General features: G+C 40.7%; 1 protein-coding gene across 6 annotated transcripts in view; it reads left to right on the top strand.

The window, feature by feature from the left end:
- TOX3 (TOX high mobility group box family member 3) overlaps positions 1–18,596 on the top strand; it is a 102,261-nt gene extending 83,665 nt beyond the window's left edge. For 3 of the 6 annotated variants that reach the window (XM_046680573.1, XM_046680572.1, XM_046680577.1), the window contains exons 4-8: positions 5,909–6,178; positions 10,463–10,690; positions 12,667–12,747; positions 16,712–17,437; positions 17,706–18,596. In XM_046680573.1, the coding sequence (XP_046536529.1) occupies positions 5,909–6,178; positions 10,463–10,690; positions 12,667–12,747; positions 16,712–17,437; positions 17,706–17,759 (1,359 nt within the window). In that variant the 3' untranslated portion in view covers positions 17,760–18,596. Of the gene's footprint in view, positions 1–5,908; positions 6,179–10,462; positions 10,691–12,666; positions 12,748–16,711 lie in introns of all 6 variants that reach the window. The other 3 variants (XM_046680575.1, XM_046680574.1, XM_046680578.1) reach the window with 2 other exon arrangements.
- The last annotated feature ends 1,516 nt before the right edge of the window (positions 18,597–20,112 follow it).

The following is a 20,112-nucleotide window of genomic DNA, read 5'->3' as shown; positions in this document are numbered from 1 at the left end:
AGGTCTCAGTTTGGGGCTAATAAGACTTTTACACCTCTCTTTCATCCTTTTTAAATAAGAGAAAGCAGAACTCTAACCCAGAGCCTTAGACAGGCCCCCATGTTTAGACTGACTGTAAAGATGTTCTTTTCTTTTCTTTGTATTTATCTGACATTCCACTGATCACAGGTGATCCCGGTTTTTCATTTCTGCTAGTGATCTAAAATTTCCTTTTTAATATAAAATTATTTGGATTTTAACAGTGCATTCAAATGATTAATGTTTAGTAATAGACTGGGTTTCAGGCAAGGGACTGCTACCAGAAATATCCATTCCTTGGTTTCCTGTTTAAAAAAAGACAAAGAGGCTCTTTCATCAGGTGGAGAGAGAAGCAAGCCTCAGCTGAGCACCCCCCCCCCCTTCCAAGACATGCACAAGCCATCGAGGCCTCGGCCAGCAGGGCTTTGTCGAATTGTACTTATGGGCAAATAGGAGGCGATGCGCTTCCTCTTAGAACGTTTCTTGAAGTCCGTGGCCTGCCCATTCTGCTTGACCTTCTCTGATGCAAAGATTAATCCTTGAGTAGTCTTCAAAACCTAGGTTGAGGTGTTCGACTGTATGTTTGTGTTTAAACAAAATCAGATTGTCCACAGTTGATTTAGACGGGTTGCCCATGAGGCATGATCGGGTCGTATTTATTGCAATGAATAACCCGACTAGATAGATACCAAGGCTTTAAACTTTTGATGGCGTCCTTCTACTCTGTGAATAAAATCCAGACTTCCCAGGACGGATCACAAGACCTGTCACTTTATGGCCATTCCTGGCCTCGCCGGCTTCAGAGCCAGCCTTGCTTGTCCTAGCCCAGGAACACTGGCCTCTCCTTTACTTACCCATGATGTGCTTTCTCATGCCCTGGGCCTTCGCACTTGCTCTTCGCTGTCTGGGAGGCTCCTCCCTCTTTTCTGGCTCAGTTAACTTCTACTCCCCCTTTATACTTCAGCTCAATGGGTCACCTCCTCAGGGAAGCATCCCCTGATTTCTCTGTTGTGCCTGATCTGGCCCATTCCCGTCTCTCCAATCCCATTGCATTTCACTCTTCGCCTTGCCTGCCCTGCTACCTTCTGTCCCAGCCTGTTTGTCATTTCTCAAGCATGCCAAGCTCTCTCCCACCTCAGACTTTGCACATGCTGTTCCCTCTGCCTGGAACATGGTTTCTCCTCATTTCCTGGTTGGCTCCTCCTCATCCTTTAGGTCTCAGCTCAGATATCATCTCCGAGAGGCCTTTCCTACTGACCTAATCAGACTTAGCTGCCCTCCCCACAATACTTTTTTTTTTCCGTATAACCTACTTATTTTCTTCAAAGTATTTATCACAATTTGAATCTTATTTATCTACATCTTCTGTTTTTACGAACAGGATATAGGATTTGGACACGCCCTTCTCCTTCCCCACTGCCCCAAGAAGATGATTTCCATATTTATCTAATAAAGTAGTTCTCAAATGAGGGGGAGTTGGCCTCCCACGGGACTTATGCCACCATCTGGAGCCATTTCCGTTGTCACCAAATGACATTGGTTGCCACCCTCCTGGTGGGGGTGGGGAGGCTCCTGGAATCTAGTGGGTAGAGATCCGAGATGCCCCTCCCCCAAGAAAGAATTATCCAGACCAAAATGTCAGTCTTGCCGGGGTTGAGAAACTCTTATCTAATAACATCAGAGGACAGAGTGAGACCAAGAAGAGAGACTGGGTTGTTCCCAAATGATGAGCAACTTAGGAAATGATACAAGTGAACCCTACACGTAAAATGTGATTATGAAAGGAGCTGAAGACGCCGCCAGTGTTCAGCTCTTACTGTGAGGTACGCTAGTGGCCATCTCTCCTAACCCACTAGTTGCTTTGCCTTTTAGCGATCATTGGTAAATCTTTCAAGGCTGAAATTTAATAAGTGAGAAGTAATAATTTACAAAAATGCATTAAATTTCTTAGGGCTGTGTTGTCCACGGTTACACATTTCCTTATCATGCTGGGAAAAATTGTGAGCTGTTTTGAAGGAGTATATATAAATTATTCTTGCCTACACTTTGTCATAGTAAATGTATTAGTCCATTCTAAATTATGTTTAATTAGAGTAATGTTGAAAAGAATCGCCTGATAATTTTCTAGTTTTCAAAGTTATGAGCGTTGGTATGTTGGCTTCTCTGGCCTGACCCATAGGAGGTGCTCGATAAATACTTTGAAACTGAGCTGACACCATTCTCTTTTGAAGTGGGAATCCTAAAATCAAGGAGACTTCCTTTAAAGTTACCTTTCTTACGGAAAATGATTGGAGCAGCTCAGGATCCCAAGTTCCCCAAGGCAGTTGTTAGTAATTGGTGGCCCTAAAGGAACTGGAATCTCTAAAGAGACGTTTTCACCATTAATCTTCCTATACTGTAATCCTCACACATAGGAAGTTATCATCAGATAACTGTGGACGATGGGAAGTGTTAGCAGATTTTGATGCATCGATTATGTGGTTCAGAGGTTACTTGAAAATAGTTTAGAGGTCCGTGGTGTATTGTCTTGTGGGAGATGAGAAAGATGGGACCCACATGTTTTGGATCTGAAAACTATGTGGATGGCTCTAAGTTTTGGCAGGGCCCTGGCCCCACCACCAGCATTCTTCAGGCCTGGTTTGCACTCTGTCCCCCCTGCAGAAGAACCCCCCTCCCTTTTTTTCTAATGAAATGTTATGAAGAATCTCGATTTCTAACACAAATGAAAAGGAGTTGCTTTCCTTAAAGGGGAATGATGGCGGTCGGGAGCCCAGAGCCCCATTCATCTCTCTCTGTCGATACTTGCCTCCGCCCTTGAGGCCCGTGGCTCCTTAGAGCACAGTTTTTCCATCAGCCCATCACTAGCCAGCTCCATGGCCTGGGGAATCACTCTTAGCTAAGAGTGGGTATAATAGTATCTAGTTCGGAAGCTCTTTAGAGGATTGAATTGGAGAATGCATGTTAAGCTTGGCACAAATAGTGGCACATGCTAAACATACAATAAATGTTTCTTTTTAGTATACTGAACCTTTGCTGTTGGTCAACAGGAGCTCTCCAGCAACCGGGTCCATAATAAAGGTGTAAATTTCAGATGGAATTCAGCAAGAGCTGACGAAACCAAGAAAACTTGCTGCTTGGTATTCTGTTTGACCATGAGATGCGTATGAAATGCTATAGGTGGGGAGGAGTCAGCCAAGTGTCTGTACGTGCTGATTTCACAGGCATTGGGGTAAAGAGCAGAGTGACTCCTCTGTGAATGAGAAAGCTGCGCGAGTCAGGTCCTCGTACTTCAGGGCCATGCCAGCTGACGAATTTATTACCATATAGCCAGAATTAAAATAGTTCATTTAAATGTACTCTGGAAGTTGCTGGTAGATACTTTAAAACATCTAGATTTAAATGACTACAAGGACTTTGAAAAGCATTCTGAAGGATGTATATATGGAGAGCAAAATTAAGAATAAGATAGCTCAATTGACAGTAGTTGGGGGGTGGAAATGACGTAAGCAAGCAGTGGTGAAACTTCAAAAGAACACAGAAGAGTGGACAGTCAGCTCAAATTTTTGAGGAGAAATGGCCAAATGTATGGTAGAATGCTCATCAGAAAAAATTAGGACAAACTGATCATGTAAAACCCACTTTTGTGATACAAATGTGCAGGACGCCTGCCAATTGAATGTAATATTTTAAGAACAGTGGAGAGAATATTATCAGTGAGACAAGGAAGAATGGGATGATTCTGATAACATGTGACTCATTTTTCCAGGCTTCCACAGCAATTTAATAACTCAGAAGTTATTAAGAAATGGGAAGTTTATATTTTAATATTAAACTCTAGCAATTTGCTACAGACTATTTTAACTGCTTATCTATCTTCCTTTTAATTTTTCCTGACTAAAGTGTTTTAGATTTTATTAATTTTGTTTTGTTTTTATAAGTGGAAAAAGTTAAGATGCTCCCCTCCTCACCCTTCTAGTCCTACTCCTTATAATGTAACCATTGTTAAGGGTTTGAATTTTTTTTAACAGAAAGGGGCTATACTCTATAATTATTTTGCAACTTGCTTTTTTCATTTACTGTAACTTGGATATCACTGCAAGGTAGTCATTCTCAACTGGGAGCAGTTTTGCGCCCCAGGGGGCAATGTTTGGAGACATTTTTGATTGTCCTGACTGGTGGGCAGAGGGAGGTTGCTACTGGCATCTAGGAGGTAGAGGCCAGGGTTGCTATAAACATCCTATAATGCAAAGGACAGCCCCCACAACAAAGCATTATCTGGTCCAAAATGTCAATAGAACCAAGATTGAGAAACCCTGCACATAATACATAAATCTAATTCGTTATTTTAAAAAGCTTCATAATACTTTGTAGTGTAGGTCGATTATAATTTATTAGCTAGTTAGCTATTGATAGTTATAGCTTCTTATTTAGTGGCATTTATATATTTAACATTAAGAGACCAAATGCTTCAATTTAGTTATTTTACAATTCATTTGTTTCTTTAAAGAGCAAAAATAAGCCTTATCAGAAAGACTCAAAGGAGGAACGGTTAAGCATTCATGGGCTCATGTACAAAATTAGATTCTGGGTCACCGTGAGTCAAGAGAATTTGGTTTCAATAAAATCAGAGACTCACTCTAAATGACAAGTCTTAAAGTCGTTTGAAAAGCATGTGTTCAGATTTTGATTCTTTGGAATTAAAAAAAAGCAGCAGCAGCAACAACTCTAAAGTCTTTTCGATGGCTGCCCAAAATAGAGAAGTCTGCTTTTGAAGTGACTGCAGTAACTTTCAGAGAAGCTAATTTTGATGATCTCTACCTCTTCCTTATACATATTTTTTAAAATCCATTAGTCTATTAAATCGTGGTGGGTTGAACAAAAGAAAACCAAGCAGGATTAAGATGAAAAAAGTGATATCCAATCCTAAAGGCATTGAATGACTTCCAGATGCCGTTGACAGTGTAATTGAGAGTCAGAATGACCCTCTGGTTAACCGCAGAGAGTTTTAGAGAAAAGACGCCCCGGGGCGGACAGATGTTCCTCTGTGCTTCTCCAGCCCATTCTTTGAACGCGTCACGTGCATTCCTGGAAGGATCAAGTAGAGCCCTGATCCTGCCCTTCTGTGGAGGTGGGTGACGGTGGGGAACCAGGGCTGTGTGTGAGAAGGATGGCAAGCCAGTAGGCGAGCCTGAAGACATTGGACTTCTGCTTCCGCCCTTCCCTTGTCATCAGTGTCCTCAAGAAGAAGCAAGCGCTGGAAATTTATCTTTCCTTCGCTAATAGTCTTTTATTATTATTTTTTTATCTTGTCTAATGACAATTCTATAGTGAAATAGACTAGACTAGCTAAGTGGAGCTTTGTGCTTTTGACCTTTCCACTTTTTGGCATGAGTCCTTAGTTAATAAATTAATAGAGACCATCATCCAGGGATAGGTCAGACTGATCAAAATTGCAGCAGGTCAGACCTATCTAAGGAGCTGGCTGCTAACGTTATAAGTTGATTGATTTTTTTTTCTTTTTTTAAATTGAAATATAATTGCCATATAACTTACTAGTTTCAGGTGTACAATATAATGATACAGTATTTGTGTCTATTGCAAAATGATCACCACAATAAGTCTGGTTAACATCTGTCACCATATGTTACAAGATTTTTGTGGGTGTGTAATGAGAACTTTTAAGATCTACTCTCTTAGCAACTTGCAAATATGTAATATGGTATTATTAACTATAGTCCCCATGCTGCACATTACATCCCCATGACTTACTCTATATCTGGAAGTTGGTGCTTTTTGACCCCCCTTCACCCATTTCACCCACCCCAACCCCACCCACATGAGTTCATTGATTTGGGGAAAAACTAAAAGAGTTTCCTTCCTCGATTTTTAGGATCAGAGCCACACACAAGTTTCACAGTACCGTCAGGATCCGTCCTTGGTCATGAGGTCCATCGCCCACATGACCGATGCTGCTCGCTCTGGGATCATGCCTCCTGCCCAGCTCACCACCATCAACCAGTCTCAGCTCAGCGCCCAGCTGGGGTTGAATTTGGGAGGTGCCAGTATGCCCCACACCTCTCCTTCACCTCCTGCCAGCAAATCGGCAACTCCGTCTCCTTCCAGCTCCATCAATGAAGAGGATGCTGATGAATCCAACAGAGTAAGTGAACTGCCTCAGTATGGAACCTACCGGAGAATTGGGGATCACCCCATGCTGATGGCTCTGAATTTCGTTCATGGTATTACCTTCTTTTTCGTCATGGATTTGGAGGAGCATTTCAACTTAGGACAGCTTAATTTTTTTTCTTCACTCTTATTTATTTTCTGTGGAAGGTATATTCAACTGGAAATTGGGAGATTTGGCTTCTCCTACTAGTTGAAAGGCACTGAGCAAGTCATTTAACTCTTGAAGGCCTAATTTTCCTAATCTGCTAAAGGGAAGGCTTGCGCTAGACTCTCCAGGAATTCTGAACCGCTCTGGTTCTGAGTTAATGTCCATGTGGATAAGTTTCATCCAGTTGGTTGGCTAAACTGCTGCCACATTTGACAGTCTTGCATCTTTGGTAATGTTTATCAGTTAGTAAGTTCTAATGATTTTTCGTCTCTGCTTTTGTCATGGAAAATGTATATTATTCAAATATATATAGTTTGGGGGCCAGCCTGGTGGTGCAGCCGTTACGGTCACACATTCCACCTCAGTGGCCCGAGGTTGGCCAGATCGGATCCCAGCTGCGGACCTACGCACCCGTTGTCAGGCCATGCTGCGGCAGGCGTCCCATGTATAAAGCAGAGGAAGATGGGCACGGATGTGAGCTCAGGGCCAGTCTTCCTTAGCAAAAATGAGGAGGATTGGCAGCAGATGTTAGCTCAGGGCTAATCTTCCTCAAAATAAATAAGCAAATATATATAGTTTGAAATGAAAACTTAGTTGCAAGTATGACTTTTCTGAATGCCTAGAAAAGTATTACGTTTCATTCAAGTTATTTATTCTAGGTGTATGATTACTCATTCCTTATTCATTCTGTGTTGTACACCTACTCTGTGCTTGGCATTTTACTTATTTCTGATGATATCAAGATTTATAAGAGAATTACTACCTATGGGGCTCCCCGCTGGGGATGCAGAGCAATGTTTAAAACTAGCTGCGGATGTGATTAGTGGCATAATTGATGTGTCTGCTGTGCTGAGATTGTCATCGATTCTGCTTGGGAGAGGGATTTGAGGAAAACTTTATTGGGAAGGTGTTATTTGAATTGGGTCTAAGAGGATACATAAAAGTTTGTGAGGCAGAAGACAGAGGCAGGCATGCTGGCAGAGGGAGCCGTGGAAGCACGTGTCAATTTATGGTATCATGACAGTTTGATCTGGGGGAGGAAAGAAATAGGAGTTGACAGAAATGGCTGAAAGGTGGGAGCCTTTCTCCTGTTGGTAACTGAGAGCTGATTAATTATTTGCATAGAGGGATGGCATAAGCAAGTTTGTGCTTTCAGAAAGGTAACTTTGACTGTAGCTAGAATGCATTATAAAGGGAGGGACCAGAGAAAAGGAAACCAATTAGAAGACTCTTTTGTTATGAAGTGTTTCATTTTAGCAAAGGAAAGAATGGACAAGAGGCACCACATTAGTGAGACATTTAAGAGGAAGAATCATTAAGTTTTGGTGATCCGCTGGAATTTGAAGGAGTGAAGGATAAATTGAGTTTTAGTTTGAGAGCCAGCATGGATATCAGTAAATGAAAGGATCAACCCAGAAAGAGAGGAGTGGCATATTTTTTTCCCATGGGAAGATGAGTTTGGCATGGGATGGGTTCAATTTGAGACACTTCCATTTGAGCCTAGAGCTCAGTTCACTGGAGGTGGAGCTATAGATGTGAGTACCGTCAGCACGTGGTCGTGAAGACATAGAAGTAATCAGGATTTCTCAGAGTGTGTGAGAGCAAGTCAAGGCCAGAACTCTGAGCATCATTTATTTTTAAGCAGCAAATGGGAGAAAAGGAGCGAGAGAAGATTGAGAGTGATGAAAAGAGGAGGTAGCCTAGAGGAACATTGCAAGGACTTCAGGGATGAGGGTTTGGTGTTCGCGCCCCATTGGACGCCGCCTGGTCAAATGCACTGTCCGCTCACACACACAAGGACTTCAGTGAGATGAAGTGAGAAATAATGAATAAAGAAGCTCAAGGGATGTGACTAAGGCCCACCTAAGTTATAACTGGCCATTACACAGTTCAGATGGATCCCTTTCATTTCACTCCCATTTCCACTGATCTCAGTACTTCTGTACAAATCTGAAATTGTCATGTCTAAAGAAAACCTTTTATGCGACTCCTAGCTCACTCCATTTTAAGTGAGGGTCTAGGTTTTGTGTAAAGACAGGAAATCCATTTTATCTTTTAAGCAACTTAGCTGAGAAAGGAAGATTAAAATGATTGTTGATTATGTCTCTTTTGGGTAAAGCTATTTCTCCACCTTTCCCAACCCTCTAAGTCAACTATACAAACGTTTCTTTTGGAGAATTAATTCTGAGCTTTTATTTATACTGTGAGATTCTTCGTGTCAGGTTCATTCTTAAAAGGTAATGATGATTAGGGTAAGTCATGGTTATCCAAGAAGACATCACATGTTGTCAACATCTGAATGTTTTTTTATAGAGAATGACATTGAACAACTCTTATTTGGAAAAAGCTGCACTGGAAATTACTTTCATCTTCATTGGTTGGGACATTGTTGGTGCAAACAGTGCCAAATTTTCTTCCAGGAAAAGAATATAGTTGTTTGACTCAATTAGAAAAATCTGTGTGTATATATATATATTTTTTTCTTGTGTCTAAAGTAATATTTTTTCATTGAAGGAAAACTTGGCTCCAGTTTTCCTCTAAAAACTTCTCCTCTAAGTTCTAACTGAAAGGCATCTAAGTTCAGATTCATTAACTAGAGTTAAACCAGTCTCACTTACTCTGAGAATTAGAAAAAAGATTATGAGGTCTGCAGAATTTTATTGAATTAATTGTGCGAGTTATGAAAGATGACATTTTGGAGGAGAGGTGAGATAATGGCTTCACAGCATCTGAAGTGTGTCACTACTTGTATAAAGAATGGATATTGTTAATCGCTTAAATAGTGCAAACAAGAAGCCCCCTCAGAAGTAGCCTAGTGGTTTCCTAATACCTTGAGGGGTCAGAGCTCTCAGAGAAAAGTTACTCATCAGTTTCCTCCCTAAGAATTTTAGTAATTGGATTAAGTTCCAAATGACCCTCAATTCATTCAGAGAGTAATGATACTCTAGGAAAATTTGAATTAGGATTCAAGGCTCAAGGCCATTAAAAGCCAATCTGTTAGTAACTTGAATCTGTCTCTGTTGATCTTGCCCAAGGCTGGCTTTTAAAACAGATTTTGTCAAACACTTCAGCCTTCTTGATGAAGTTAACCGCAAAATTATCTTCAGTATAGTCATTTTATAAACTGGGGGGTGAAACAAGGTTGGTAAGTCATTTCCCCTGCTTCTCTGATAAGTGTATTATATATGATCATTGACATTAGACGAGGGTAGCAGGTGAATCTGGAGCTCAGTGGATATAAATTTGGGGAGCTGCGCCCACAGCATGTCTGTGGTTTTGATCTCAGAGTTCATTGTGAATGTGTGTGAGCATCTCTGTGGCAGTATTCTTGTGGGTAGGGTTATTTACCATGTATAATAAATATCTTTTTATCATCTTTTTAGCCTTGGTGATTTTCAGTATCTACTGTTGCTCTTTTACAGGTTTTTAATTTTATGCAGAGTATCAATTTCCTTCTATCTCTAGTTAAAGGAGTTTTGACATTTTTACATTTCTTGTTATCTTATTTAAAAAGTTATTACTATTTTAGAAAATAAAGATGACCTTACCCTTATTGTGCAAGCTTAGGGATTGTAGCTAATTTCCAGAGTTTCCGGAGACCCATTAGTAAAGTAACATTCTGTTAAAATGAAAAAATCAAGCCTCAAAAAGTCCATTCAGATTTATCATACATATGGTATGTGTCTAGGACAAGGGGCCTGATTTAAAATATCTGAATATGATCAACATCCTGAATATTATTTAGGTTTACTTCTAAAACCTCTGGAAATGTAAAGTATCTTGTTTATGTGTACGTGTGTAGCATAGCATGTATATATAGCATCGCCTCGTAGAGAGTGTTCTGTTTTTCATTACTCATAATTGCTATTTAGAGCATATGTTGTGAATGTATTGAAGATACTTCTGGGTCTCATTAATCAATGTTCTAAATGCTAATCTCTGCTGTCCAGTTAACTGAGCCATTTCCCCCTCCCCCCGTTTGGTGGTGATTCATCTGTTGATGACGCTTAACAAAACCTTAGAAGAACAACTCAGCTGCAGACCTGAGTAAGCCTTGCTGCATTCTCTGCAAGTACATTCCAGGCAGTGAATTTTCTTCCTGCTTTGCAGGCCATTGGAGAGAAAAGAGCTGCTCCAGATTCTGGCAAGAAGCCCAAGACTCCAAAGAAAAAGAAAAAGAAAGATCCCAATGAGCCACAGAAGCCAGTGTCAGCATATGCCCTGTTTTTCAGAGACACACAGGCTGCAATTAAAGGTCAAAACCCCAATGCAACCTTTGGAGAGGTCTCAAAAATCGTAGCATCTATGTGGGACAGCCTCGGAGAGGAACAAAAGCAGGTGAGGCAAAGAGCCATCGCGGCCGTCTATTAAAAAGTTACCAGACTATTCCTCAGCCGGCCCTATTGGTCTAGTGGTTGAGATTCGCTACTCTCACTCTCGTGGCCTGAGTTCATTTCCCAGTCAGGGAACCACACCACCCATCTGTCAGTTGTCATGCTGTAGCTGCTGCATGTGATGCTGTGATGCTGAACGTTATCCCCCCAGTATTTCAAATACCAGCAGGGTCACCCATGGTGGACAGGTTTCAGTAGAGCTTCCAGACTAAGACAGACTAGGAAGAAGGACCTGGCCACCCACTTCCCCAAAAATTAGCCATGAAAACCCTGTGGAAAGCAGCGGAGCACTGTCTGATACGACGCCAGGTGAGAGGATGGCGCAAAAAGACCCAGCAGGGTTCCGCTCTGCTGTCCACCGGGCGCTAGGAGTCAGAATTGCCTAGATTTCTAACAAAAGAATATTCCTTACATCCTTTCTGAGTTGATACATTCACTTAATGTGGTTGCTTCTCATGAAAGCTTTTCTAAGCAATGGAATTAAAAAACACAAACATATAAATCCAAACCACTCTCCAGTTGCATGGATTTCTCAGTCCCCTTAAGGGTGCGTGTTCAGAACCCATTCAGAGGAGAATTGGAAGAAATCCAGGCAATATCCTGCAAGCATAAACTTTTGATGATGATCTTTTCATTTTAAATAATGTGGAATTTTTTTCCACATTATTTCCAAAAGGACCCTACAAAGGGCTTAGGTCCATCCTGCTTGCCTTTTCTTTCATCATCTTTCTGAACCCTTCTGCCATCCTGGTGGGTTTCCAAACTTTGAAGCCACCTTTGCGTTGTCTCATTATTGTCACCAGGCATTTGAAATTTTATTCCAAGTTCATTTAAAAGCTCGGCAGTATGAGAGGTATTGAGAGATTAGCCATGCTGGTGGGAGAGTTTCCTTAGGGTCTCATCTCCTGTCCTTACCCTTGCAAGTCCTGCAACAAATGGAGAGAAGAATACCTTCCTTCCGGGTCAGTCCCCCGCTGCTCCTTGCAGGAAACCCCATGACCATTAATAGGAACTAACTCTGTGGATCCTAGGAAGAATGCACCCCTATTAGTAGTGAAATAGAATACTTGTTTCAGGAATGAAGAATGGAAAACCCTTGATTTTTCTTTATAAGTCATCACCTTATTCCTAGTACTGGTTTCCTTGGGATGGTGCAATTATAGAATCTGCTTGTCTCTTTGCAGCGAGCATGTTGCTGTATATAGCAGACTGATTTTCTGCTATATACAGAAATCTAATCCTAAAAGACAGGCAAACCGTTGCACCTAACATAAATTCTGGAGATAAAGATAGTTGTGCTTTGGTCTAACACCCAGCCATCAGACCACAGGTAGGAAAAGGAAGCCCAAATCATGTTTAATATACTGGGATTTCTATATGCAACTCATTAGTCTCAATAATGGAAATCTCCCATCTTTGACTATTTCTGACTTTATTTTTCTCCAAAAGAAAACCAAGGTCAAAAAGCCTCTATCTTTTCTCTTCTGTCTTCACCTGTTGCTTTTTCAATCCTCTGATTTGGTACAGTTTAGAATTGTGTGTGAGGGAAAGAAGACTGATGGAGAAACTTGTTACTTTCTATAATGTAAACCATTTGCCGCAAGTTTTACTCTCCTTGGTCCCTTATTTACCACCTTAGCATGAGGCCCTCAGCTGTGGCTCTCAAGGGGTCTGTGCTGGCACCTGAAATCTCTTTCTCATTTTCATCACTAACCGTCAAAATGGTGCTCCAGCCAGGGGCCAGGGTTTTGTTTTGACATCTGTGTGCGTATCTATGTGTGTGTGTGTTCACGTTTAAAAATCAAAGCCACGGAGACCAATTTTTAATGTGAGTTATGTTGTGTCCTAATTTATACAGCCGTTATTTTATAGCTGAGGATTTGTAAGCTAAAGGTGGTGCTAATTGTGTTCTTTTAATAGGTATATAAAAGGAAAACAGAAGCTGCCAAGAAAGAGTACCTGAAGGCCCTGGCTGCATACCGCGCCAGCCTCGTGTCTAAGGTAAACCTTCTGGGGGCGGCCTGTGTCCGAAAGAGTTACAACGTTGAAAACAGCCTTGGAGCGTTGCAAACCTCAATGCAGTTCCTCCTAGAGTCACAAAAAAGCGTCTTGAACAACTTTTAAATTTGTTTCCGTTAGAGATTGCCACCATGATGGCCTGAAAAATGAGTTAATTTCAACTGCTGAATCTAAATTGTTTCCAAAAGATTCGCTGATCTCTCTATATGTATGTTGAAGCTATTTAGACAAATTTTAAACGGCCTCTGATTCTTTTTGTCAGAGACTGAGATCTGTGTTAATGGCCTCTATTTGAATGGGGTGGTATGTTTATCAGGCATTTTTGGACAGTATATCATAAATTCTCCAATGGTTACATTATTGTAAAGGGAATGTTGCAGTTTTGACCAGACTGTTCCACATCATATAAATAAATAAACCTCATGATTATTTAAAATAAAATTATGCTCCAAGTACTTTTAAAAAGACATGTATATGTATTATACATAGAATATACAGTGGACCCTGATGTATTATAAAATGTACCAGTATCCCAAAGTGAATGTCACTCTAGATCACTATTATCTTGATCCAAAGGGAACCTGAGCGGTTACATTATATTATTGTAACATTTAATTAACTTTGTCTTCGGCCTTCCTAGAACTTCGAGAGGCTTTGGGAGGATAATTTGAACTCCTGTTTTTGCTCTTTGTCCTCTGGCAGGCCCAGATTCCGTTTCATTGTCTTTCTTGTTGCCTCAAGGACCACCTAGTGCCTCAGGGCATGGTAGGTGATGCTGGCAAAGCCATTTTAAAAGAGTTTATCCCTTTTTCTCTTCTTCACCTGAGTTCTTTCTTCTTCATATTAAGATCTACCATTGGCAGCTGCTCAGAATCAGATTAATACAAGTCCTCCTGTCTCTGTTGACAGCTCTTAGGGCACTCCCACTTCATTAGAAAGAGAAAGCATTCATCAGGTCCATAGCCAAACCTTTTTCTGAGACTCTGGAAGACACACATTAAAAGATATACTGATCCTGGACTCAGATTTGCACATTGGCAGAAAACAACTGAACGTGTGTGGGCTGTAGGTGTTAAGAATTGAAGTATAGTTGATGGCTAATTAGAGAGAGTGAAACAAAGAGAGTAACAATGTGCATGTCCTTCTAAGTGGATCATTTATTCATTCATTTACCCAGAAGCAGATATAGGTGATCTTTGTGCATTAGAGCATGAATAATTGACCACATGTGGACTTAAGCCAAAAGCCAGCAACTCAAAAGGCCTTCAGGAACTGGCTGCCATGACTGGGCTCATCGGGTCTGTGACTGACTTAGAAGGGATAAATTAAAAGTTAGCCATTGGATACTAGAGTCAGGATGCAGAAGGATTTCTGAATGGAATTCCACGGCTCAAAAAACTCAAAAAGGATGGAATTTAAAAAGAATAAATCTAAAATATTGTTTGGGTTTTGGGTTTTTTTCTGGGCTTTTTGTTTTTTCATTAAGTTCAGTTTGAGAACATCATAAATTTCTATTCAGAGACCTAGCAGCCAACTAAAATAGTCCTTGAGGTATAAGTTTAGAATGATTTCGACCAGAACCAAGAGTGAAATGGCTGCTGATATGCTGATCTCACAGGAAGCAGCATCTAATTGTACAGCGTGATGATTAGACCACATCTGAAGAAGTGGTTCTGTTTTGGACCCCACAGTTTATAAAGAGGATGGTGGCCAATTGAAGCCTGTCTAGAGAGTTGCCTCCCTGATGGTGAGGACTGAAAATCAAATACATGAAAGAATCAGGGAAGCGAGGGTTTGGGGGCATGTGGTCTTGGTCCTCAGACATAAGAGCCCTTATGTAAGGGAAGCCTGAGTTTGATCTCTGTGCCCTGGACCCAAGAACTCATCTAAGGAGTGAGGTTATAGGGAGCACGATGTCAGCCCCAACATTAGAAATAATAAATAGGATTGCATCCTATGTGCATTTAACTTACGCCTCTACATTCAGAGCCAGGATTCCCTCTCTTAAGACGTCAGTCTGCTATCACTTTTAATCTTCACAACAAACAACAGAATTAAGAAACTCAATATTAGACCATAAAGGAGGAAGCCTGGCAGGCAAGCAGGAGCTCTTTACAATCATCCACCCGCTTCCAATCACCACTAGGGTGGCATCGTAAAGGCTCAACACTGTGATTGCTTAGGTGTCTAAAGGTAGACGTTCCTTGTAGTTTCTTTCTTAAGACTACCTTGGTGATTTTAAAATATTAGAGTATATAAGAATCACGCTCATGTTTATATGTACAAAACTTTGTGTATTCTACTTTATGTGTGATTTAATGGTTTTTTTAAAGATATTTATGAGTATTTGCAGGCTTCTTCTTACCCCACGACTTTAGAACATGACCCTCCAGTACATGCAGCCCCACTGAGCTTTTGTACAAAACCAGGGAGCTGTCCACTGACGGATAGTGGTTTCCGTGATAACACTGTTCAGTCAGAACCATCAGCTATGGCTTTTTCTGCATTGAGTGACTCTCCATGTAAGATCACTTCTCAGGCTCCTTCTAATAATCGATTTTATAAATGTGAGTAATAAAAATCTAGAAGTAAACATTCAAGACCATTAAAGAGAGTAATGGATGGTTTGATGCCTCCAAGATGCCCCCTTTGCTCCCCTCCAAAAACCCCTAATGTTGTGAAGAATAAGCAGAAAAAAAGAGTCCTTAAGCAGAATCATTCCAATCGCTGTTGCATTAGTAAAAGAATTTATTTTTCTGGAGGGTATTATATGTTTTTAGCACAAAATGTAACAGATAGTTTGTCTCCATCTTGAACCCCAGGTCTATTGTTTATCATATAACGGGCCACTCAGTCACATAGGTATTGAACATTCTCCTCTTGTCTATGACTCCTGTGGTAAATAGTGGAAGTCTTTGAAAATATTTGGCAAACTAAAATATTTCTAAAGTTATAAAGTACTTCAGTCTAGTATCCTCAAGGAATTCAGTTATGCTTTGCTTATATTCACATGAGCACTGTTATAAATCATCATGCAAAGAGAGGGCTTTGAAGTTTTCTAGGAGCGGTAGTTTTTTGGTAGTAGTCGTGGTTAATTAATAAAAATAGCTCACATCTACTAAGTGCTTCCGGTGGGCCAGGCGCTGTTCTAAACACTTAACAAATATGAGCTAATTTAATTCTCACAAGCGTTACACAAGGTAAATACCATAAACCCCATTTTATAGATAAGGAAACTAAGGAGGAAATGGGTGAATTAACTTGCCCAGAGTCACAAAGTTGTTATCTCTAGAGCTAGGTTTGAATTCAGGTGGTCTGTGCTCTGTTGTCAATACATGATCCTTGACAGCGAGGTTAGTTCAGAGCTATATGCTGAAAAATCAATCTGGAGATCAGTTATCTTTTGCAAGAGTAGTGCTATGTGACAACCAGCCACAAAGCCCAGCGACTGAAAAAGTAAGCATTTATCTCAGAAAGTACCAGTTAGCTGGCTGGTTCTTAAGACCTAGGCCAGGCTCGGTGGCATCAGCTGGTCCTGCTCGCCTGTCTGCAGCCATGTGGAGGTCAGAGAGGGCTGGACTCCTTCACATTCATGGCAGTTGGCTGGCTCTTAAGTGGGGTAACTCCTGTCTGTCATCACGCACATGGTGGTGGCAGATTCCGAGAGAGAGAGAGAGAGAAAGGGTGCAAGGCCTCTTGAGCCCTCACTTTCCTCACATTCTGTTGACTGGAGCAAAGGCACAAAGCCAGCCCAGATTCAGGGTGTGGCGACTGGGCCTCCCCACCTCTGGGAGGAGCTAAAAAGTCCCATGGCAAAGGGCTTGGGTACAGGGAAGCATGAAGAATGATGGCCATTTTTGTAATCAATTTATAATACTTAAAAATACTTAAATATTTTAAATGCTTGTGTGTTTTAATATTCTGGAATTTTCTCCCCCACATGCAGGCTGCTGCTGAATCAGCAGAAGCCCAGACCATTCGTTCTGTTCAGCAGACCCTGGCGTCCACCAATCTCACATCCTCCCTCCTTCTCAACCCTCCACTGTCTCAACATGGAACAGTGTCAGCATCACCTCAGACTCTGCAACAATCGCTCCCTAGGTCAATCGCTCCCAAACCCTTAACCATGAGACTCCCCATGAACCAGATTGTCACATCAGTCACCATCGCAGCCAACATGCCATCGAACATTGGGGCTCCGCTGATCAGCTCCATGGGAACCACCTTGGTTGGCTCGGCATCCTCCACCCAGGTGAGCCCTTCAGTGCAAACCCAGCAGCATCAGCTGCAGCTGCAGCAGCAGCAGCAACAGCAGCAGCAGCAGATGCAACAGATGCAGCAGCAGCAACTCCAGCAGCACCAAATGCATCAGCAGATCCAGCAGCAGATGCAGCAGCAGCATTTTCAACACCACATGCAGCAGCACCTGCAGCAGCAGCAGCATCTCCAGCAGCAAATCAACCAACAGCAGCTGCAGCAGCAGCTGCAGCAGCACATCCAGCTGCAGCAGTTGCAACACATGCAGCATCAGTCCCAGCCTTCTCCTCGGCAGCACTCCCCCGTCACCTCGCAGATCACGTCCCCCATCCCCGCCATTGGCAGCCCCCAGCCAGCCTCTCAGCAGCACCAGTCGCAAATCCAGTCTCAGACACAGACTCAAGTATTATCGCAGGTCAGTATTTTCTGAAGACGCACGTGGCCGCTGGATTTGCGTGTCCCGAGGAGAGTGGCATAGGAGGGTGAACTACATGTGGCTGAAACCTGTAAGTTGGTGTTGGTTATGCAGAAATGTGTAACAGATCCCACGGTCCTCTCAAGTGTCTATTAGATAGGCAATAAGAACTGCAGTCTAGCTGAGTATCATCTTTTAGCAACTAAATCACTTTGTTTTTAAACAAGAAAAGCTGTGCTCTTTTGTGATGCCTTGTTTATTTATTCAGGCTATACCTACAATATGTGAATCGAACCGTTTCATGAATCCTGGGACATACTGATGACTGTAAACTGGCCTCTCTGAGTCCTCGAAAATGGCCTTATTTCTCCAGAAGTGAATAAACCACACTTCAAGGCTATTTGAACTTCCGAAGCCCTCAAAATAAAAAGCACAGTTGTAACTACCTGAAATATGAAGATCCAGTTTCATACAAACATTTGTATGATATGAATCGTTGATGGCATTTTTTTGTCATGAAAAAAATAATGTAAATCACAGACTTTTGCCAAAGCTCTTATTTTTTTTCCTAAATCTCTCCAGAAAAAAAAAAAATGCAAGTGATTAGATTCAATTATTGACTCATTTCCACTTTTTACCCATGACTTCTCCAAATCCAACCACGGTATATGTTGTAACAATATCTATGACCGCTGTTAGCCCATTTTATTCATTCTAATTAGAAGGAAAGAAGGTGAATATTATATTCTGTGTTCTGAGCGACAAGTTTCGAAAAATAAAAACACTGTATTTTTAAAAGGGAAATGCACTTAAATGAAAACAGTTATTACAAAAGTTAAGATTTAAAAAAGAAAAAGCGAGAGTTTTTATTATGATGTAGTACCGGTGGAATATTTAAAAGGCGCACCACATCTGAATAATCAATGTAAATATTTTCTTTCAAAGTTGTAAGTTTTCATATCATGTGTTGTAAAGTTTTCATAAACGAGGCTTTAACGTAAACACTGGTGACATAAACCATTTATTGCTACGTTGCTTATTGTGTTTTTATGCTGTTTTATACTTTTTTATGAGTTATGATAGCAGCAATTAAGTTGTTTGTATTTTGCTTAACTAAAACAAAAATGCTTTTATCTTGCTATAGAATAAACACATTTCAGTAAAAACTGTGGACTGTATTTTGATGCAACAATCAGGAAACTGTTCACTTTTCAAATAAAATGATATGTCAAATTTCACTTTTGGTTCCTTGAATACATGAATGATGGGGAAATATGCAACATACCAACTTTTGTTTCAGCCCAAGCGTCATCTTCCATTTTCAGTTGGAAATATGATAGTCATATCTAAGAATCTGGATCTCACGGCCCCAAACCAGGCCCCTTAAAAGAAACTGGAAATATTCTTGTGATTATCTTTTTTTTAAGATGCAAGCGGCAAGGTAAGTACAGAGGCAAAAGCAACCCTCCTCTGTTTGGGGCTGAACTTGCTAGCTTTGTGTTGTTATTGCTATTAAAACGGATGGCAAATGCTAATTCTTAAGCCAAAATAATTATTTCGGTGCCCATCTCTTCCCCCCTTTTCTTGCTCTGTAGTGGCTCCTCTTTGAGAACAGTGTGACCACTATCCCCAGTTGTCTTGCATGATTAATTACAGCATCTGTCCTGTCAGAAGCTATAATGAAGAGGTCTTGATAAAAATTGCAAATTACCACTGGCAACAGTCTTAAACTGCTTATGATAAAATGAAAATTAAAAACAGCAAGTGTCAACCCTGACCAGAATCCTAATCTGGAAAAAATGAGGGTGTGAGTAGTGGTGTCCATAGCTACTGTGTGCAAGACATTCAAAAATGATGGACTATGGGCTCCTCAAAGTTGTTGTTGTATTTCAAAGAATATTTACTGTATGTTGTGGGCTATGAATAATGAATCCAGCTTTCAATATTTCATAATCCCCTCGTACTCTCTATTATGTACAAATATTGAACAGCAAGAGATTCTAATTATAAATTTATAGATTTCTTGCTGTAGAAAAATTTATGTCTAAATTGAAGCTTTTCATAAGATATATTAGTTGACAGGTATCAGTGTTCAAACGGCCTTAGAATGATGCCTAATCATGTCTACAAGGAGGCAGTTATATTCCACAAGGAAGCAATCTGCTTGTATCAGACACATCAGAAGCAGAGAGGATGCTAAAAGATTTCCTGTGAATTGAAACTAACATTACATAACAATAAGAACCATTTTATATTCTGTTGTGAAACCTTTAGACAAATGTCTTCAAAATTAATTGCTAAACTACATGTGACAGTAATTGTGTATTAGTTCTGTAATTGTCATTTTGAAAACCCATGAAGTATTGCTTGGAAAAAAATGTCACTAGTGATAAGACTTAATTGCAAGTGAAGTCTGTTTTCAACTGTTTGCAGTTAGAAGCAGGTGTTGTAACATCTATTAAATGATTTTATAAATCTTGGGTTTTATCACATTTGATTAAAAGCTGCTAAGCTACTGATGTGTCCAGTTCAAGAAAAAAATAGTTTAATTACTACAGATTAAAAAATAAATAAACAGGCAAAACTGTGTGTTTAAATGTCAAAGGCTTGAATCATGAAAAGAATTCCCCAACCTTTTTACCAAATTCTTATTCTCAGGGTTTGCTACAATCAAC

This window comes from Equus quagga, chromosome 13 (assembly GCF_021613505.1).
Source record: "Equus quagga isolate Etosha38 chromosome 13, UCLA_HA_Equagga_1.0, whole genome shotgun sequence".
NCBI lineage: Eukaryota > Metazoa > Chordata > Mammalia > Perissodactyla > Equidae > Equus > Equus quagga.
The sequence above is the reverse complement of the archived record's forward strand: the minus strand, read 5'-3'. Positions and strand labels throughout refer to the sequence as shown.